This window comes from Erythrolamprus reginae, chromosome 1, assembly GCF_031021105.1.
Source record: "Erythrolamprus reginae isolate rEryReg1 chromosome 1, rEryReg1.hap1, whole genome shotgun sequence".
In the NCBI taxonomy this organism is placed as follows: domain Eukaryota; kingdom Metazoa; phylum Chordata; class Lepidosauria; order Squamata; family Dipsadidae; genus Erythrolamprus; species Erythrolamprus reginae.
In genome coordinates, this window is record NC_091950.1 from 426,304,585 (window position 1) to 426,321,518 (window position 16,934).

At 63.6% G+C, this 16,934-nt stretch overlaps 1 protein-coding gene across 2 annotated transcripts; it reads left to right on the forward strand.

Annotated features, from left to right (window-relative positions):
* Positions 1–19: 19 nt before the first annotated feature.
* PRPF8 (pre-mRNA processing factor 8) lies at positions 20–14,814 on the forward strand. Of its 2 annotated transcripts, none has more exons than XM_070735540.1 (43): positions 20–157; positions 943–1,057; positions 1,179–1,347; positions 2,037–2,201; positions 2,308–2,526; positions 2,899–3,111; positions 3,419–3,544; positions 3,748–3,853; positions 3,942–4,132; positions 4,276–4,395; positions 4,568–4,757; positions 4,933–5,052; positions 5,140–5,274; positions 5,468–5,597; positions 6,231–6,427; positions 6,520–6,726; positions 6,808–6,971; positions 7,187–7,313; positions 7,421–7,613; positions 7,742–7,929; positions 8,017–8,255; positions 8,669–8,815; positions 8,897–9,107; positions 9,194–9,310; positions 9,412–9,659; positions 9,756–9,935; positions 10,137–10,272; positions 10,397–10,566; positions 10,663–10,792; positions 10,890–11,036; positions 11,140–11,300; positions 11,382–11,573; positions 11,690–11,927; positions 12,008–12,136; positions 12,240–12,353; positions 12,430–12,603; positions 12,702–12,895; positions 13,039–13,278; positions 13,359–13,500; positions 13,693–13,833; positions 13,992–14,131; positions 14,245–14,447; positions 14,568–14,814. In XM_070735540.1, exons 2-43 carry the CDS (start codon positions 958–960, stop codon positions 14,720–14,722), a joined length of 7,008 nt encoding a protein of 2,335 aa, XP_070591641.1. In that variant the 5' UTR covers positions 20–157; positions 943–957; the 3' UTR covers positions 14,723–14,814. The 2 variants fall into 2 exon arrangements, with proteins under 2 accessions (XP_070591641.1, XP_070591640.1); XM_070735539.1 differs by having other exon boundaries at positions 33–161.
* The last annotated feature ends 2,120 nt before the right edge of the window (positions 14,815–16,934 follow it).

A 16,934-nucleotide genomic window follows, 5' to 3' on the forward strand; every position in this document is an offset into this window, starting at 1 on the left:
GCCTTCACATCCGGTTTCGGAGGCCTGCGCCTGCGTATTCTCGGCGGGGAGCGTGCAAAGCGGTTCTCGAGGCCCGCCATTAGCGGAGTTTCTGGCTGAGGAGCGAAGGGCGTCCCTGGTGGGAGCCGGCGGGGCCCGCAGCCCTCGCGAGGGGAAGGCAGGTGCGGGGCCCCCCTCCCCTCCCGCGCCCTTCGCCCGCCCTGCCGCTGTGTGCGCCCGCGAGCCCCCCACACACAGCGCCCTGCCCCCCCTTCGGTTAGGGGCCCGGGAGGGGGGAGGGGAGGGGGGCGGGGGGGGGGTCCCTCGGACGCCCACCCGGGCCGCTGCAGCTGGTTTCTGGACTGATGGGCGTCCCGTGGAGCCGGACCGCCGCCTGGCCCGCTTCCCTGGGGGGCCTCGGAGGGCGGAAGGAGGCCTGCTTGGGGGGCGGGAAGGCAAAGGCCCCACCGGAGGATCCTTGTTGGGGGGGGGCGGGAGGGCGACTGGCCCGGAAAGCCCCCAGGCCCCCCCCCCCGGGCCGCATCCGTCCACTCCTGGCAAGGGGCCCACACCGCTGCCGCTTCGGTGGCCCCGCGGGTGCCTGGGAGACGCGATGCTCCTGGAAGCCCCCTCGGCCCCTGTGCGCCCCCTCCCTGCGCGGACAGAGGGGGGCGGGAGGGGGGGCGGGAGAAGGCCGCTTGCCTCGTGCTGGGCGCCACTGCAGCCTTTGCCCCGAGGGGTCTCCATGCCCAGGGTCCCGTTGGTGGGAAGGGGAGCGGGGGTGAGCTGCGAAGGGGCGACCGAAGCTCTGCGGGTGGCGTGGGTGACCCACCGCGGGGTGACTGGCAGCCTCTGGTCTTGTGCATCGGACACGGCCTGCATGGAGCCCCCGGGGGACTGTCGCTTGCTGGTGCTGCCGGTGCTTCTCCCTCAGTCGGAGATTGTCTCTGCCCTTCTCCCCAGGCGGCGTTGCTCACCATGGCAGGCGTCTTCCCTTTCCGGGGCCCTTGCCCCCCGATGCCCACCCCCTTGACTCCGTTGCCCGACTACATGTCGGAGGAGAAATTGCAGGAGAAAGGTATGTGGCCACAGGGCGAGGCTTGGTCCCCGCGGCTGCCATGCCGGCGGTTGGGTTGGGGGCAATGCCGGGGGCTGAGGGAAGAAGCTTTCATGCCGGGGGGCCCCCCCTCTCTCTGTAGCCCGCAAGTGGCAGCAGCTGCAGGCCAAGCGCTATGCGGAGAAAAGGAAGTTTGGCTTTGTGGATGCGCAGAAGGAGGACATGCCGCCAGAGCACGTCAGGAAGATCATCCGCGATCACGGAGACATGACCAACCGGAAATTCCGTCACGACAAGCGAGTCTACTTGGGGTGAGAGTGACCGCGGCTTCCTTGGGCTGGGATGTTTGGGCAGTGGCGCCAAGCAAGAGCCAGGCGGGAGGGATGTGGAGGCTGAGAGGTGCGCGTCTCCAGCACCGGCCTTTCCGTGGGGTGGGGAGGGGAGGCCGGGTGTGTGTGTGTGTGTGTGTGTGTGTGTGTGGTTCAGTTTGCACCCCAGAGGATGCCCCCTGCTTCCCACCTTGGACGTGTGGCAGCCCCCAAAGAGGGAGAGAAGAGAGCGAGCCCGTCCCACCGCTCCAGGGTCTTCTTCCCAGGGTGTGAGAGCCTGAGGGGGCCGGCGGCAGGGGGCCCCCAGCACAGTTTCAGCAGGACCCCCCCCCCTGGGAGAATCTTCCCGCCTCCCAGGAATGCGCCGCTGCCACAGCCAGGGGCGCTTGGGCTTGGCCCCCTCAGACGGGGCGACAGGACGGGGGTCAGGCAAGGTGGAATGTAGATCAACCAACGGGCGTGAGGAAAAAACTGAAGATGACTTGGTGTGGTGTGAGGGGACTCTGGTTTCCTTCTCCCCCGACCCCCAGGCCAGGCCGAAGGGGGTCGGTGGGGTCCCGTGCTTGTGCCTTGCACTCCGGTCGCTCCGGGGGCTGTTTCTGCCCACCCTCCCCTGCATGGCTGTGCAGCCGGCACCACGCGCTTCTCCCCTCTCCCCCCCACCCACCCAGGGCCCTGAAGTACATGCCCCACGCGGTCCTGAAGCTGCTGGAGAATATGCCCATGCCCTGGGAGCAGATCCGGGACGTGCCGGTCCTCTACCACATCACGGGCGCCATTTCCTTCGTGAACGAGATCCCCTGGGTGATCGAGCCCGTGTACATCGCCCAGTGGGGGTAAGGGGGCCTCCCCAGCTGGCATGTGGGGGGGAGGGGGAGGGGCATGTTGGCCACAACCGGCCTTAGCACCGTGGCTGATTCCTGGCACTGGACGTGCCCCAAGGTCCATGTGGATCATGATGAGGCGGGAGAAGAGAGACCGGCGGCACTTCAAGCGGATGCGGTTCCCGCCCTTTGACGATGAAGAGCCCCCCCTCGACTACGCGGACAACATCCTGGACGTGGAGCCCCTGGAGGCCATCCAGCTGGAGCTGGACCCAGAGGAAGACGCGCCCGTCTTGGACTGGTTCTACGACCACCAGCCTCTGAAGGACAGCCGCAAGTGTGTACCCCCCCCTCATGCCCTGGGGGAGGGGGGCAGGGGAGCAATAAGAAATGGTGCCGCTGGTATCTCCCCCCCCCCCACTCCCATCCCTGGCCGGAGAACCAGTGGGGGTTCCAGGTCCCCGACCTGAAGGGGGGGGGAGGCGGGGAGGGCTTGAACCCGGATCAGGGTGGGCCTCTCCTTTGCTGGCCCCATGGAAAAGGTCCTGCGGTTCCTGCTCCGACCTCTGTGGGGAGCTGCAGAAACAACCCCCTCCGTGGGGGGGGTGGCAGAGGGGGCTGAGTTCTGGTGTGCAGGACGAAGGCATTGTGGGGGGGCTCAGTTGCTAAAGGGTCCCGGGGGGGGGATCCCCCTGCCTGTTCTGTGCAGGTACGTCAACGGCTCCACCTACCAGCGGTGGCAGTTCACCCTCCCCATGATGTCCACCCTCTACCGCCTGGCCAACCAGCTGCTCACGGACCTGGTGGACGACAACTACTTCTACCTCTTTGACCTGAAGGCCTTCTTCACCTCCAAGGCCCTCAACATGGCCATCCCAGGGGGGCCCAAGTTTGAGCCCCTGGTGCGAGACATCAACCTGCAGTGAGTGGCGGAGACTTTGCCTTGCGGGCAGTCTGTGTGTGGGGGGGGGGCTTGTTTGCAGCAACCACCCCCCGGCGTTGCCCTGAGTGACGGTCCGAGTGGGGTGGGGTCATCATTGGGGTGGACTGGCACTTGGGACAAGAGCCTGAAGTGCGCGCGTGTGTGTGTGTGAGAGAGAGAGAGAGACAGAGTGGAGGATCGCTTCACCTTTGCCTGGATGGAGGGGGGCGTCTGTGAGTAGGAGCCCCTCTGAGTGGCCCCCTCCCAAGGCAGCTTCCCCTCCCCCGCCTCTTGTGGCTCTTCCCAGGGACGAGGACTGGAACGAGTTCAACGACATCAACAAGATCATCATACGGCAGCCGATCCGGACCGAGTACAAGATCGCCTTCCCCTACCTCTACAACAACCTCCCCCACCACGTCCACCTCACCTGGTGAGACCGGCGGCCGGGGTGGGGTGAGAGCAAGAGGGTGGGCCGGGCTGACCCTAGGCCCCACTCCGAGGGGAGGGAGGGGGGGCTCCAGCCGGCCTTCAACCCAGTCCAGGCGATGGCAGCACTTCCGGAGTCGTTCTCTTTTTGTGTGTGTGTGTGGGGGGGGTCGTCTCTTCGTGTTAAGAGCATCTCGTCCCCTGCAGGTACCACACCCCCAACGTGGTCTTCATCAAAACGGAGGACCCCGACCTGCCTGCTTTCTACTTTGACCCCCTCATCAACCCCATTTCACACAGACACTCGGTCAAGGTGAGGCTCTGCGGTTTGGGGGCGCAAAAGCCTGCGTTGGGGAGGGGGCTTCCGGGGAGCCTCTGACCTCCGCCTCTGACCCTCCCAGAGCCAGGAGCCCCTCCCCGATGATGACGAGGAGTTTGAGCTGCCAGAGTTCGTGGACCCCTTCCTCAAGGAGACCCCCCTCTACACGGACAACACCGCCAATGGCATCGCCCTCCTCTGGGCACCGCGGCCCTTTAACCTGCGCTCCGGCCGCACCCGGCGGGCCCTGGACATCCCTCTGGTCAAGAACTGGTAAGCGCAGCGGAGGGAGCCCGGTGGTGGTGGGCACCCTCCTCGCGGCTGCTCTGCTTCCTGCCCCCCCCCCCCCGGCCTGCCCCACCCCCCGCCTGGGGCTCTGCTCTGACGTTGGCCACTTCCCCCTCCCTGACCGCCAGGTACCGAGAGCACTGTCCCGCTGGGCAGCCGGTGAAGGTGCGGGTGTCCTACCAGAAGCTCCTGAAGTACTACGTCCTGAACGCCCTCAAGCACAGGCCCCCCAAGGCCCAGAAGAAGAGGTGAGCCATAGCCCCCCACCCACCCACCCACCCGGCTCATTCTTGGGGCCTCCCTCCCCCCCCCGGAAGGAGGAGGGGGCAGCTCAGACTGGCTGGGGGGAGAGGGGCTGGCGACACAGTGCCCCCCGCCCAGAGCGCCCTTTGCCTCCTGCCCCCCTTCCCCCCCCCCCAGGTACCTCTTCCGCTCCTTCAAGGCCACGAAGTTCTTCCAGTCCACCAAGCTGGACTGGGTGGAGGTGGGGCTGCAGGTGTGTCGCCAGGGCTACAACATGCTCAACCTCCTGATCCACCGCAAGAACCTCAACTACCTCCACCTGGACTACAACTTCAACCTGAAGCCCGTCAAGACCCTCACCACCAAGGTGCCTCCCCCTCCCCTTGCTCTCTGTAGCAGGGAGCCCCCCACAAGCGCCACTTCCAGGCAGCTGCGCCCACGGGGGAGGGGGGAGCATGGGGGGAGGGGGGACCGTGCGGGGACTGTCTCTGCTGGAGTGCCCCCCCTCCCACTGCTCAGGGTCTCTTCTCCCCACTCGGCAGGAGAGGAAGAAGTCTCGCTTTGGCAACGCCTTCCACCTGTGCCGCGAGGTGCTGCGCCTGACCAAGCTGGTGGTGGACAGCCACGTCCAGTACAGGCTGGGAAACGTGGACGCCTTCCAGGTGGGTGTGGCGCCCTTCTCCTGAACTCCGTGGGTGGAGTTGACCCCTGAGCTGGGTCCCTCAGCCCCCCGCCGTTCCTCCCCACAGCTGGCGGATGGGCTGCAGTACATCTTCGCTCACGTGGGGCAGCTGACCGGGATGTACCGCTACAAGTACAAGCTGATGAGGCAGATCCGCATGTGCAAGGACCTCAAGCACCTCATCTACTACCGCTTCAACACCGTGAGTGCCGCGGGGGAGGAAGCCGTGCCCCCTAGGGCCCCTCGCCTCTCCGCTGGCAGCGGTTTCCAGCCGGGGCTCGAGGGGAGGAGGGGGAGGAACCTCCGCGGTGCAGCGTGGGACCCCCAAGTCGGGCGGGCCCCTTCCCTTCTGGGCGGCAGGTGGGGCTGACCCAGCGCTTCCCTCCCTTGTCCAGGGGCCGGTGGGGAAGGGCCCCGGCTGTGGCTTCTGGGCCCCGGGCTGGCGCGTGTGGCTCTTCTTCATGAGGGGGATCACGCCTCTGCTGGAGCGCTGGCTGGGGAACCTCCTGGCCAGGCAGTTTGAAGGTGAGCGGCCCCCCTCCTTCCCTCCTGGGGGTGGGGGACGAAGCGGTGCCCCCCCGTGAACCCTCGTCATAGTTGTGGGCCGCTTGTTCTCCTGTGGGGGTCCCAACCTCCCCCCGTCCCTGGGAAAAGTTTCCTTCGGAAGTGCCACAGGGACTGCGTAGTTTGGGAAAGAGCTGCCTCCCCGATCCCGAGGGCTCCTGGGCACCCGGCCCCATGCTCCACTGGCCCTCTTGCCTAGCGTGGAGTGGCTTCCCCCCGAGGCTGAGGGGCGGGGCCACCCTCGAGGCTATCACGACGCCCAGCAACAGGGGAGAGAGGAGACCCTAGTGGGGGTCCCTGGTGGGCTCAGCCTCTCTCCTCCCGCTGCTCTCGATGAACTGGCCCCTCGCAAAAAGGGAGTGGCCCCGCTCCCCTCCCTGACCACTGGCCCAGGCGGTGGCGCTTGCAGCCAAGGCAACTCGGTGCGAATCCTGGCAGGATAAATCCCCCCCGCTGCTTCTGTGCTGTGGTCGATCACTTTTTCTCTAAAAATCAAAGTCCTTTCAAGTCCAGCTGAGAGCTTTTCTGTTGTCCTGGGGAGATCCAGGGGCAAGGTCCAGAGAGCGACCTCCCTCTCCCCTCCCTCCCTCCCAGGCCGTCACTCCAAGGGGGTGGCCAAGACCGTCACCAAGCAGCGGGTGGAGTCCCACTTTGACCTGGAGCTGCGGGCGGCGGTCATGCACGACATCCTGGACATGATGCCCGAGGGGATCAAGCAGAACAAGGCCCGCACCATCCTGCAGCACTTGAGCGAAGCCTGGCGGTGCTGGAAGGCCAACATCCCTTGGAAGGCGAGTGCCCCCCCTCCCTCCCCCCCTTCCCCTCCGCCTGGGGGCCGGCCGTTCAGGGGCCAGCGCTCCCTCTCCCTCACGTCCCGCTGCAGGTCCCGGGGCTGCCAACCCCCATCGAGAACATGATCCTGCGGTACGTGAAGGCCAAAGCCGACTGGTGGACCAACACAGCCCACTACAACCGGGAGCGCATCCGCCGCGGGGCCACCGTGGACAAGACGGTCTGCAAGAAGAACCTGGGCCGCCTGACCCGCCTCTACCTGAAGGCCGAGCAGGAGAGGCAGCACAACTACCTGAAGGTGGGCAGCCCCTCGTGCCTCCCGCTGGGCGGCTGGGGGGGAGGCCGGCCTGGCACTGACCCTGCCGTGGTTCCCCCGCAGGACGGTCCGTACATCACCGCGGAGGAGGCCGTGGCTGTCTACACCACCACGGTGCACTGGCTGGAGAGTCGCCGCTTCTCCCCCATCCCGTTCCCCCCCCTCTCCTACAAGCACGACACCAAGCTCCTCATCCTGGCCCTGGAGAGGCTGAAGGAGGCCTACAGGTACCCTGAGGGGGGGGGCTGTAGGGGGGGGGGCTGCGTGGAGTGCTCAACGTCCCACAGCGCAACACCCGGCTCTTCCCGCGCGGAGTGCATCCTTTTATGCCTGGGAGGTCATGTGGCAGGAGGCCCCTCTGGCTCCCCCTGGCTCCGTGCTTCCCAGCGCTCTCTGGGCTGCTCCCCCACACTGCCCTCCCCCGCTCCCTCCCTCCCTCCAGTGTGAAGTCTCGCCTGAACCAGTCCCAACGGGAGGAGCTGGGCCTGATCGAGCAGGCCTACGACAACCCCCACGAGGCCCTTTCACGCATCAAGCGACACTTGCTGACCCAGCGAGCCTTCAAGGAGGTGAGCGGAGGGGAGGGGAGGGGTGGCAGCCTTGGCCAAGCGTTCCTCACCCGGGCGTGGCTGCCGCCTGGCTGGCAAATGCCCTGACCAGCCCTTTCCTTGGCCAGGTGGGCATCGAGTTCATGGACCTCTACAGCCACCTGGTCCCTGTCTATGACGTGGAGCCCCTGGAGAAGATTACGGATGCCTACCTGGACCAGTACCTGTGGTACGAGGCGGACAAGAGGCGCCTCTTCCCTCCGTGGATCAAGCCGGCCGACACAGAGCCGCCTCCGCTGCTGGTGTACAAGTGGTGCCAGGGTGAGTCTGCGCGGAGGGTCTCGGCCCGAGAGGCAGGGACAGGCTGTACAGGAGGGAGGAAAGGGCCGGCCAGGGGGTGGGGGCCTTCCTCCCTTGCAGACCCCCGACGTGGCTTTGGTGGCTCCCAGGCATCAACAACCTCCAGGACGTGTGGGAGACCAGCGAAGGGGAGTGCAACGTGATGCTGGAGTCCCGGTTTGAGAAGATGTACGAGAAGATCGACCTGACGCTGCTGAACAGGCTGCTGCGTCTCATTGTCGACCACAACATCGCCGACTACATGACAGCCAAGAACAACGTGGTCATCAACTACAAGGTAGGCTGGGCTGACTGCTGGGCTGACTCCCGGCGCAGGTGCGACCCTGGAGGTGCCCCCTTGACCTTCTTCTCCCCTGCTCCCCAGGACATGAACCACACCAACTCCTACGGCATCATCCGGGGCCTGCAGTTTGCCTCCTTCATTGTCCAGTACTACGGGCTGGTGATGGACCTGCTGGTGCTCGGCTTGCACCGGGCCAGTGAGATGGCCGGCCCCCCACAGATGCCCAACGACTTCCTCAGCTTCCAAGACTTGGCCACAGAGGTGGCGCACCCGATACGCCTGTTCTGCAGATACATCGACCGCATCCACATCTTCTTCAGGTGTGGCCCTCATGGGGGGGGGGGGAGGCAGCTGTGTCCTGGCAGGGACGGTGGGCTCAGGGGGAGGTTGGGATTCTGCTCTGTCCGTGTGGTGGATTCCCAGCCGCCTGCCTTGTCGTCCCTGTTTGGTCAGCCTGGGGGCCTCATAGGCAGACCAGTGGCGGTGCTCCTGTCCTGGGGCCCATTGCCTTCTTTCAGGGGCAGCGTGCGGGGTGGGTTTGTCCATTTGCTTCATTCATTACTCGGACTTCCGTGCCGCCCTTCTCTGCAGGCCCAGGGCGGCCGACAGCAGAGTACGGAAGCAAAACCGTCTAAGGGATCCATTGGTTTAAAGAATCTGAATTTTATCTAAAGCCCCAGTTGCGGACAGCGGCAGGGGCGGTTGCTGACCGCGCTGGGCTGCCGTTCTGCAGGTTCAGCGCCGATGAGGCCAGGGACCTGATCCAGCGCTACCTGACCGAGCACCCGGACCCGAACAACGAGAACATTGTGGGCTACAACAACAAGAAGTGCTGGCCCCGTGACGCCCGTATGCGCCTCATGAAGCACGACGTGAACCTGTGAGCACGTGGCTGTTTGGGGGGGGGGGGCTGCCCTCCTGGAAGGGCCGGCCCGTGAACGCTGTGCCTCCTCCCTGGCAGGGGCCGTGCCGTCTTCTGGGATATCAAAAACCGTCTGCCGCGCTCGGTCACCACGGTGCAGTGGGAGAACAGCTTCGTGTCCGTGTACAGCAAGGACAACCCCAACCTTCTCTTCAACATGTGCGGCTTCGAGTGCCGCATCCTGCCCAAGTGCCGCACCAGCTACGAGGAGTTCACCCACAAGGACGGCGTGTGGAACCTGCAGAACGAGGTGGGCGGCTTCCAGGAGAGCCTTGGCGTCCGGGCGGGTCAAAAGCCCCCCCCAGCCCCCCCACTCATCGCTCTCCGCTCTCGCAGGTGACCAAGGAACGCACCGCCCAGTGTTTCTTGCGAGTGGACGATGAGTCCATGCAGCGGTTCCACAACCGGGTCAGGCAGATCCTGATGGCCTCAGGCTCCACCACCTTCACCAAGGTAGGGGGGGCCGGGGGGAGGGAGGGAGGGAGAGGTTCTCCAGGGAGGCGACCGCAAGAGGAGTCCCTGAGTCCCCGCCCCCTCTCCTCTCCCGCCGTCAGATCGTGAATAAGTGGAACACGGCCCTGATTGGCTTGATGACCTACTTCCGAGAGGCCGTGGTCAACACCCAGGAGCTGCTGGACTTGCTGGTGAAGTGTGAGAACAAGATCCAGACCCGGATCAAGATTGGCCTGAACTCCAAGATGCCCAGCCGCTTCCCTCCCGTGGTCTTCTACACCCCCAAGGAGCTCGGGGGGCTGGGCATGCTGTCCATGGGCCACGTCCTGATCCCTCAGTCTGACCTCAGGTGAGGAGGGGCGGCTGCGCCATCTTGCTTGTGGGGGGGTGCGTGTGTCGTTCGACCGCAGCTCCCCCGGTTGAGCAAATTGGGTCCCCTCCGTAGGTGGTCGAAGCAGACGGACGTGGGCATCACTCACTTCCGGTCCGGGATGAGCCACGAGGAGGACCAGCTGATCCCCAATCTGTACCGGTACATCCAGCCGTGGGAGAGCGAATTCATCGACTCCCAGCGGGTGTGGGCCGAATACGCCCTCAAGAGGCAGGAGGCCATTGCTCAGAACAGGTGGGTTCGCGGGGGAGGGGGAGAGAAGGCCACCACAGGGAGCGCTCCGGCTGGGCGGCCCCCTCCTGCCCTTTACGCCCTTAAAGGAGCTCTCGGGTTCATCACAGTAGCCGGAAGCAAAGTGACCGGGCCCAGGTGCGAGTGCAGCCGCTGGGCCCGGTGAGGCCTGTGGTGGTGCAGACCAGCTTCTCCCCGTCGCAGGCGCCTGACGCTGGAGGACCTGGAGGACTCGTGGGACAGGGGCATCCCCCGCATCAACACCCTCTTCCAGAAGGACCGGCACACGCTGGCCTACGACAAGGGCTGGAGGGTCCGGACAGACTTCAAGCAGTACCAGGTTTGCTCCCTCCTCCACCAGGCACGGCCCCTCCTCCCCGTGGCAGATGCCATGGAAGACCACCCAGGACTCTGCAGCCCCTCCCAAGGCCCCCCCTTCTCTCCCTCCCCCTCCCCACTTCCAGGTGCTGAAGCAGAACCCCTTCTGGTGGACCCACCAGCGCCACGACGGGAAGCTCTGGAACCTGAACAACTACCGCACAGACATGATCCAGGCCTTGGGTGGCGTGGAGGGCATCCTGGAGCACACGCTCTTCAAGGGCACCTACTTCCCCACCTGGGAGGGGCTCTTCTGGTGAGGAGGGCTCCGGGCCATGGCCTCTGGGGACGGGGTAGGGGGAACCCACAGGCCCCTCCTGGCGTGACGTGTCCCGCTCTCCTGTCTGCCCAGGGAAAAGGCCAGTGGCTTCGAGGAGTCCATGAAGTGGAAGAAGCTGACCAACGCCCAGCGCTCGGGTCTCAACCAGATCCCTAACCGAAGGTTCACCCTCTGGTGGTCTCCCACCATCAACAGGGCCAATGTGAGTCCCGCTCCTGTCCGGTGCAGAGGGGGTGCCCTTTGTGGGTCAGTGTGAAGAGGAGGCCTCACACACCCCTCGCCCTCCCCGTCTCCGGCAGGTGTACGTGGGCTTCCAGGTGCAGCTGGACCTGACCGGCATCTTCATGCACGGCAAAATCCCCACGCTGAAGATCTCCCTGATCCAGATCTTCCGGGCCCACTTGTGGCAGAAGATCCACGAGAGCATCGTCATGGACCTCTGCCAGGTGAGGGTCCCGGGGCTCCTCTCCCGGCCAGCTCCCTGGAGCCCCCCCTCCCCACTCGCTCCCAACCCTGCTTCCTCCCTCCCCCCCTCTCTGCCGGTCCCAGGTGTTCGACCAGGAGCTGGACGCCCTGGAGATCGAGACGGTGCAGAAGGAGACCATCCATCCCCGGAAGTCGTACAAGATGAACTCCTCCTGCGCGGACATCCTCCTCTTCGCCTCTTACAAGTGGAACGTCTCCCGGCCCTCCCTGCTGGCAGACTCCAAGTAAGCCCGGGGCCCCCCACCCTCCCACCCCACCCCCCCTGCCTTCCCCCTGCTGACGGCCTCCCGCCCTTCCCCCTCCAGGGACGTGATGGACAGCACCACCACCCAGAAGTACTGGATCGACATCCAGCTGCGTTGGGGGGACTACGACTCCCACGACATCGAGCGCTACGCCCGGGCAAAGTTCCTGGACTACACGACAGACAACATGAGCATCTACCCCTCCCCCACCGGGGTCCTCATTGCCATCGACCTGGCCTACAACCTGCACAGGTCAGTGGGTCAGCCGCAGGGAGCGGGGCGTGACGGGGCCGGACCGTTGGGCCATACCCGGGGCAGGCAGGCTCTCTTGGGGGGCTCACGCTGCGACCCACCCCCCCTCCCTGCAGCGCCTACGGGAACTGGTTCCCCGGGAGCAAGCCGCTGATCCAGCAGGCCATGGCGAAGATCATGAAGGCCAACCCGGCGCTCTACGTGCTGCGGGAGCGGATCCGCAAGGGGCTGCAGCTGTACTCCTCGGAGCCCACCGAGCCCTACCTGTCCTCCCAGAACTACGGGGAGCTCTTCTCCAACCAGATCATCTGGTTCGTGGACGACACCAACGTCTACCGGGTCACCATCCACAAGGTGAGGCGGGAGGGGCTCCCGGGCGGGCGGGTGGGGGAGGGGGCTGGGCGCCTGCTGACAGCCACCCGCGTCTCTTGCAGACCTTCGAGGGGAACCTGACCACGAAGCCCATCAACGGGGCCATCTTCATCTTCAACCCCCGGACTGGGCAGCTCTTCCTGAAGATCATCCACACCTCCGTCTGGGCCGGGCAGAAGCGTCTGGGCCAGGTGAGGCCTTGGGCGGGCCCCCTTCCCTTTTGGGGCAGGCAGGGAAGCCCCCCCCCCTTCTCACCTCTCATGCCCTCGCCGCCCCTCTCCCCCCCCCCGCCAGCTGGCCAAGTGGAAGACGGCGGAGGAGGTGGCGGCTCTGATCCGGTCGCTGCCGGTGGAGGAGCAGCCCAAGCAGATCATCGTCACCCGGAAGGGCATGCTGGACCCCTTGGAGGTAGGCCGAGGGCAGGGGAGGGGGGGGAGGCCCCTGTGGCCTGGGAGCCGTTGGGAGCCCTCACCTGCCCCGACAGGTGCACCTGCTGGACTTCCCCAACATCGTGATCAAAGGCTCCGAGCTGCAGCTGCCCTTCCAGGCCTGCCTGAAGGTGGAGAAGTTTGGGGACCTCATCCTGAAGGCCACCGAGCCCCAGATGGTCCTCTTCAACCTCTACGACGACTGGCTGAAGACCATCTCTTCCTACACGGTCAGCCCCCTGCCCCTCGGGTGCCAAGCGGCCTCTGCCCCTCCCCTCTGGGTGGGCGTGGGGTGCCAATCCCTCCCCCCTCCCTCCCTCCCCCCCAGGCCTTTTCCCGCCTGATCCTCATCCTGCGGGCGTTGCACGTCAACAACGACCGGGCCAAAGTCATCCTGAAGCCGGACAAGACCACCATCACCGAGCCTCACCACATCTGGCCCACCTTGACCGACGAGGAGTGGATCAAAGTGGAGGTGCAGCTGAAGGACCTGATCCTGGCCGACTACGGCAAGAAGAACAAGTAGGCTGGGCGCGGAGGGAAGGGGGCTGGCAGGGGATCTTGACCAGCACCCCGAAGCCCTGACGGGGGTGGGTGGGTGGGAGGTCCCCCGGAGGCCTCCTCGGTCTGCCAACCGGTCCCGTCCCACGCGGTCTCTCTGCCAGTGTGAACGTGGCCTCCTTGACCCAGTCCGAGATACGGGACATCATCCTCGGCATGGAGATCTCGGCCCCCTCCCAGCAGAGGCAGCAGATCGCGGAGATTGAGAAGCAGACCAAGGAGCAGAGCCAGCTGACCGCCACCCAGACGCGGACGGTCAACAAGCACGGCGACGAGATCATCACCTCCACCACCAGCAACTACGAGACGCAAACCTTTTCCTCCAAGACCGAGTGGCGGGTCAGGTGGGCAGCGGGACGGGGGGAGGGGGGAGGGCTCTATCCCCCCCAGGTGTCCCTCACACCCTCCGCTCCCTCCCCCCCAGGGCCATCTCTGCGGCCAACCTGCACCTGCGCACCAACCACATCTACGTCTCCTCGGACGACATCAAGGAGACCGGCTACACCTACATCCTCCCCAAGAACGTCCTGAAGAAGTTCATATGCATCTCCGACCTGCGGGCTCAGGTGCCCCCCCCCTGCCTGCCCTCTGGGCTCCGTCTCTGCCCCACTTTTTGCGCTCTTGAAAGGGGGGGGGAGCCGGAATGGCCTCTTGGGCTGAGCTGCGTCCAGCCCACACGCCCCCCCCCCGTTCCCCCCTTTGCCAAGACCCTGGGCTGCGAGTGCCCGGCTGACCTGGCCTCCCTCCCTCCCACCCAGATTGCAGGGTACCTCTATGGGGTGAGCCCCCCAGACAACCCCCAGGTGAAGGAGATCCGGTGCATTGTGATGGTGCCTCAGTGGGGGACCCACCAGACCGTCCACCTGCCCGGCCAGCTGCCCCAGCACGAGTACCTCAAGGTCGGTGGAGTGGGGGGGGGCTTCCGTTTCTCCAGAGGAGGCAGTGGGGCACAAACGCCCCCTGTGCGGGAGGGGCCATCTAGGCTTGGCCTCCGTGTGCTTCACACTGCCTGACACACACACACACACCCACACACCGGCCTCTCCCTCAACCACAGGAGATGGAGCCTCTGGGGTGGATTCACACCCAGCCCAACGAGTCCCCCCAGCTGTCCCCACAGGACGTCACCACCCACGCCAAGGTCATGGCCGAGAACCCCTCCTGGGACGGGGAGAAGACCATCATCATCACCTGCAGGTCAGCCCCCGGGGACCCCCTCCATGGGGAGGGAGGGAGGGGGGAGAAGCAGCCCCTCCTCCTCCTCCTCCTCGCTGACCGCTCTCCCCCTCTCCTCCCCCCCACCCCCGCAGCTTCACCCCGGGCTCCTGCACCCTGACGGCCTACAAGCTGACCCCCAGCGGCTACGAGTGGGGCCGGCAGAACACGGACAAGGGCAACAACCCCAAGGGCTACCTGCCCTCCCACTACGAGCGGGTGCAGATGCTGCTCTCCGACCGGTTCCTGGGCTTCTTCATGGTGCCCGCCCAGAGCTCCTGGAACTACAACTTCATGGGTGAGTGAGGCCCTTGGGGCGTGGGGGGCACGGAGAGGGGCGTCCCTGGCTGTCCAGGGGAGGGGAGGCGAGTGAGGGGGTGGGCTCTGGAGCAGCAGGACTCTCCCTCTCCCCTGGCAGGCGTCCGTCACGACCCCAACATGAAGTTTGAGCTGCAGCTGGCCAACCCCAAGGAGTTCTACCACGAGGTCCACCGCCCCTCCCACTTCCTCAACTTTGCCCTCCTGCAGGAGGGGGAGGTCTACTCAGCGGACCGAGAGGACCTCTACGCCTAGCCCCCCCCCCCTTGTGGGGGGCCGTATTTCTCCTGTATAGTGTCTGTGTCCACGTGACGTTTCAGTCGTTTAATAAAGTTTTGTATACTGTAGTAGAGGCGTCTCCTGCTCAGCCCCTCCCACCAGGCTCAGCTCGGTTCTGGGCGGGGGAGGGCAGAAAGTGTGTGTCTGGGGGGGGGGGGCAACGACCCTACATCTGCATTGGTTGCCGATCAATTTCCGGTCACAATTCAAAGTGTTGGTTATGACCTTTAAAGCCCTTCATGGCATTGGACCAGAATATCTCCGAGACCGCCTCCTGCCACACGAATCCCAGCGACCGATTAGGTCCCACAGAGTTGGCCTTCTCCGGGTCCCGTCAACTAAACAATGTCGGTTGGCGGGCCCCAGGGGAAGAGCCTTCTCTGTGGCGGCACCGACTCTCTGGAACCAACTCCTCCCGGAGATTAGAACTGCCCCTACTCTTCCTGCCTTCCGTAAACTCCTTAAAACCCACCTTTGCCGTCAGGCATGGGGGAACTGAAACATCTCCCCCTGGGCACGTTTAATTTATGCATGGTATGTCTGTGTGTGTGACTGTTAGCATATGGGGTTTTTTAAATATTTAAATATTTTAAATTTGTCTGATTGCTTATGATTTGTTTTTTACATGTTGTGAGCCGCCCCGAGTCTTCGGAGAGGGGCGGCATACAAATCTAAGTAATAAAAATAAAAATAAAATAAAAAATAAGAACCTAAGAAGAGCCCTGCTGAATCAGGCCAAAGCCCATCGAGTCCAGCGTTCTGTGTCACATAGTGCCACCCCCCCCAATTGTCCAGGGGGATCTTGAACAGAAAGAGAAGGCAAGACAAGACCCTCCCTTTCCCTTGACCCCCAACAAATGAGACCCAAGGGAACCCTGCCTGGCTCAACCAACATGGAGGCAGCACTTGGACATCGGTTTCAATCACCACCTATGACACACTTGTCCTCTTCCATGAATCTGTCTCGTCCTGCCTTGAAGCGATTGAGGCTGACAGCTGTCACGACCTCTTCTGGAAGGGAATCCCATCAACCAAGGACCCTCTGGGGGGAGAAATGTTTCCCTTGATTTGAGCTTTAGGGAGGGGCCCCTCGTCCTAGTATTGTGGGATAGAGAAGAGAATTTTTCTCTGTCCACCTTTTCTATCCCCTGCATGATTTTATACCCTTCCATCAAGTCCCCCCTTCAACGTCCTCTTTCAAGGCTGAAGGGACCAAGGCATGGCAACCTGGTTTCATGAGGGAGGGGCTCCATTGCCTTGGTCATTCTTGTTGCCCTTTTTTGCACCTTTTCCAGTTCCATTCTATCCTTCTTGAGGTGTGGTGACCAGAACTGTACACAGTGGTCTCACCATCAATTTCTACAGAGGCAACACAACACTTACTGACTTGTTTTCGATTACCTTCCTAATCAGGCCAAGCATGGAATTTGCTTTTTTTTACTGCTGCTATGCACTGGGTTGACCTCTTCATTGAGCTGTCCACCAAGACCCCTTTCTCGGGTTGTCTCAGAAATCTTGGTCCCCATCAGTTGGTGGGTGTCTTTGGGGTCCTTTGCCCCGATGTGCATAACTTTGCACTTGTTTAGGTTAAAATGCATTTGCCCCTTTGTTGCCCACTCCCTCAATTTGAGAGATCCTTCTGGAGCTCCTGACAATCAGTTTCACTTTTCACTACCTGGAACAATTTAGTGACATCAGCAAACTTTGCTACCTCACTATTTGCTTCTACGCCCAGATCATTAATGAATAATCATTAATGGCATCGCACCAGAATACCTCCGGGACCGCCTTCTGCCGCACGAATCCCAGCGACCGGTTAGGTCCCACAGAGTTGGCCTCCAGGTTCCGTCGACTAAACAATGTCGTTTGGCGGGACCCAGGGGAAGAGCCTTCTCTGGTGGCCCCAACCCTCTGGAACCAACTCCCCCCCCCCATATCAGAATTGCCCCCACCCTCCTTGCCTTTCGCAAACTCCTTAAAACCCATCTCTGCCGTCAGGCATGTGGGGAATTGAGACATCTCCCCCGGGCCTATACAGTTTATGCATGGTATGGTTGTGTGTATGTTTGCTATTAATAATGGGTTTTTTAGTGTTTTTTAAATTATTAGATTTGTTGTACATTGTTTTATTGTTGCTGTGAGCCGCCCTGTGTCTACGGAGAGGGGCAGCATACAAATCTAATAAATA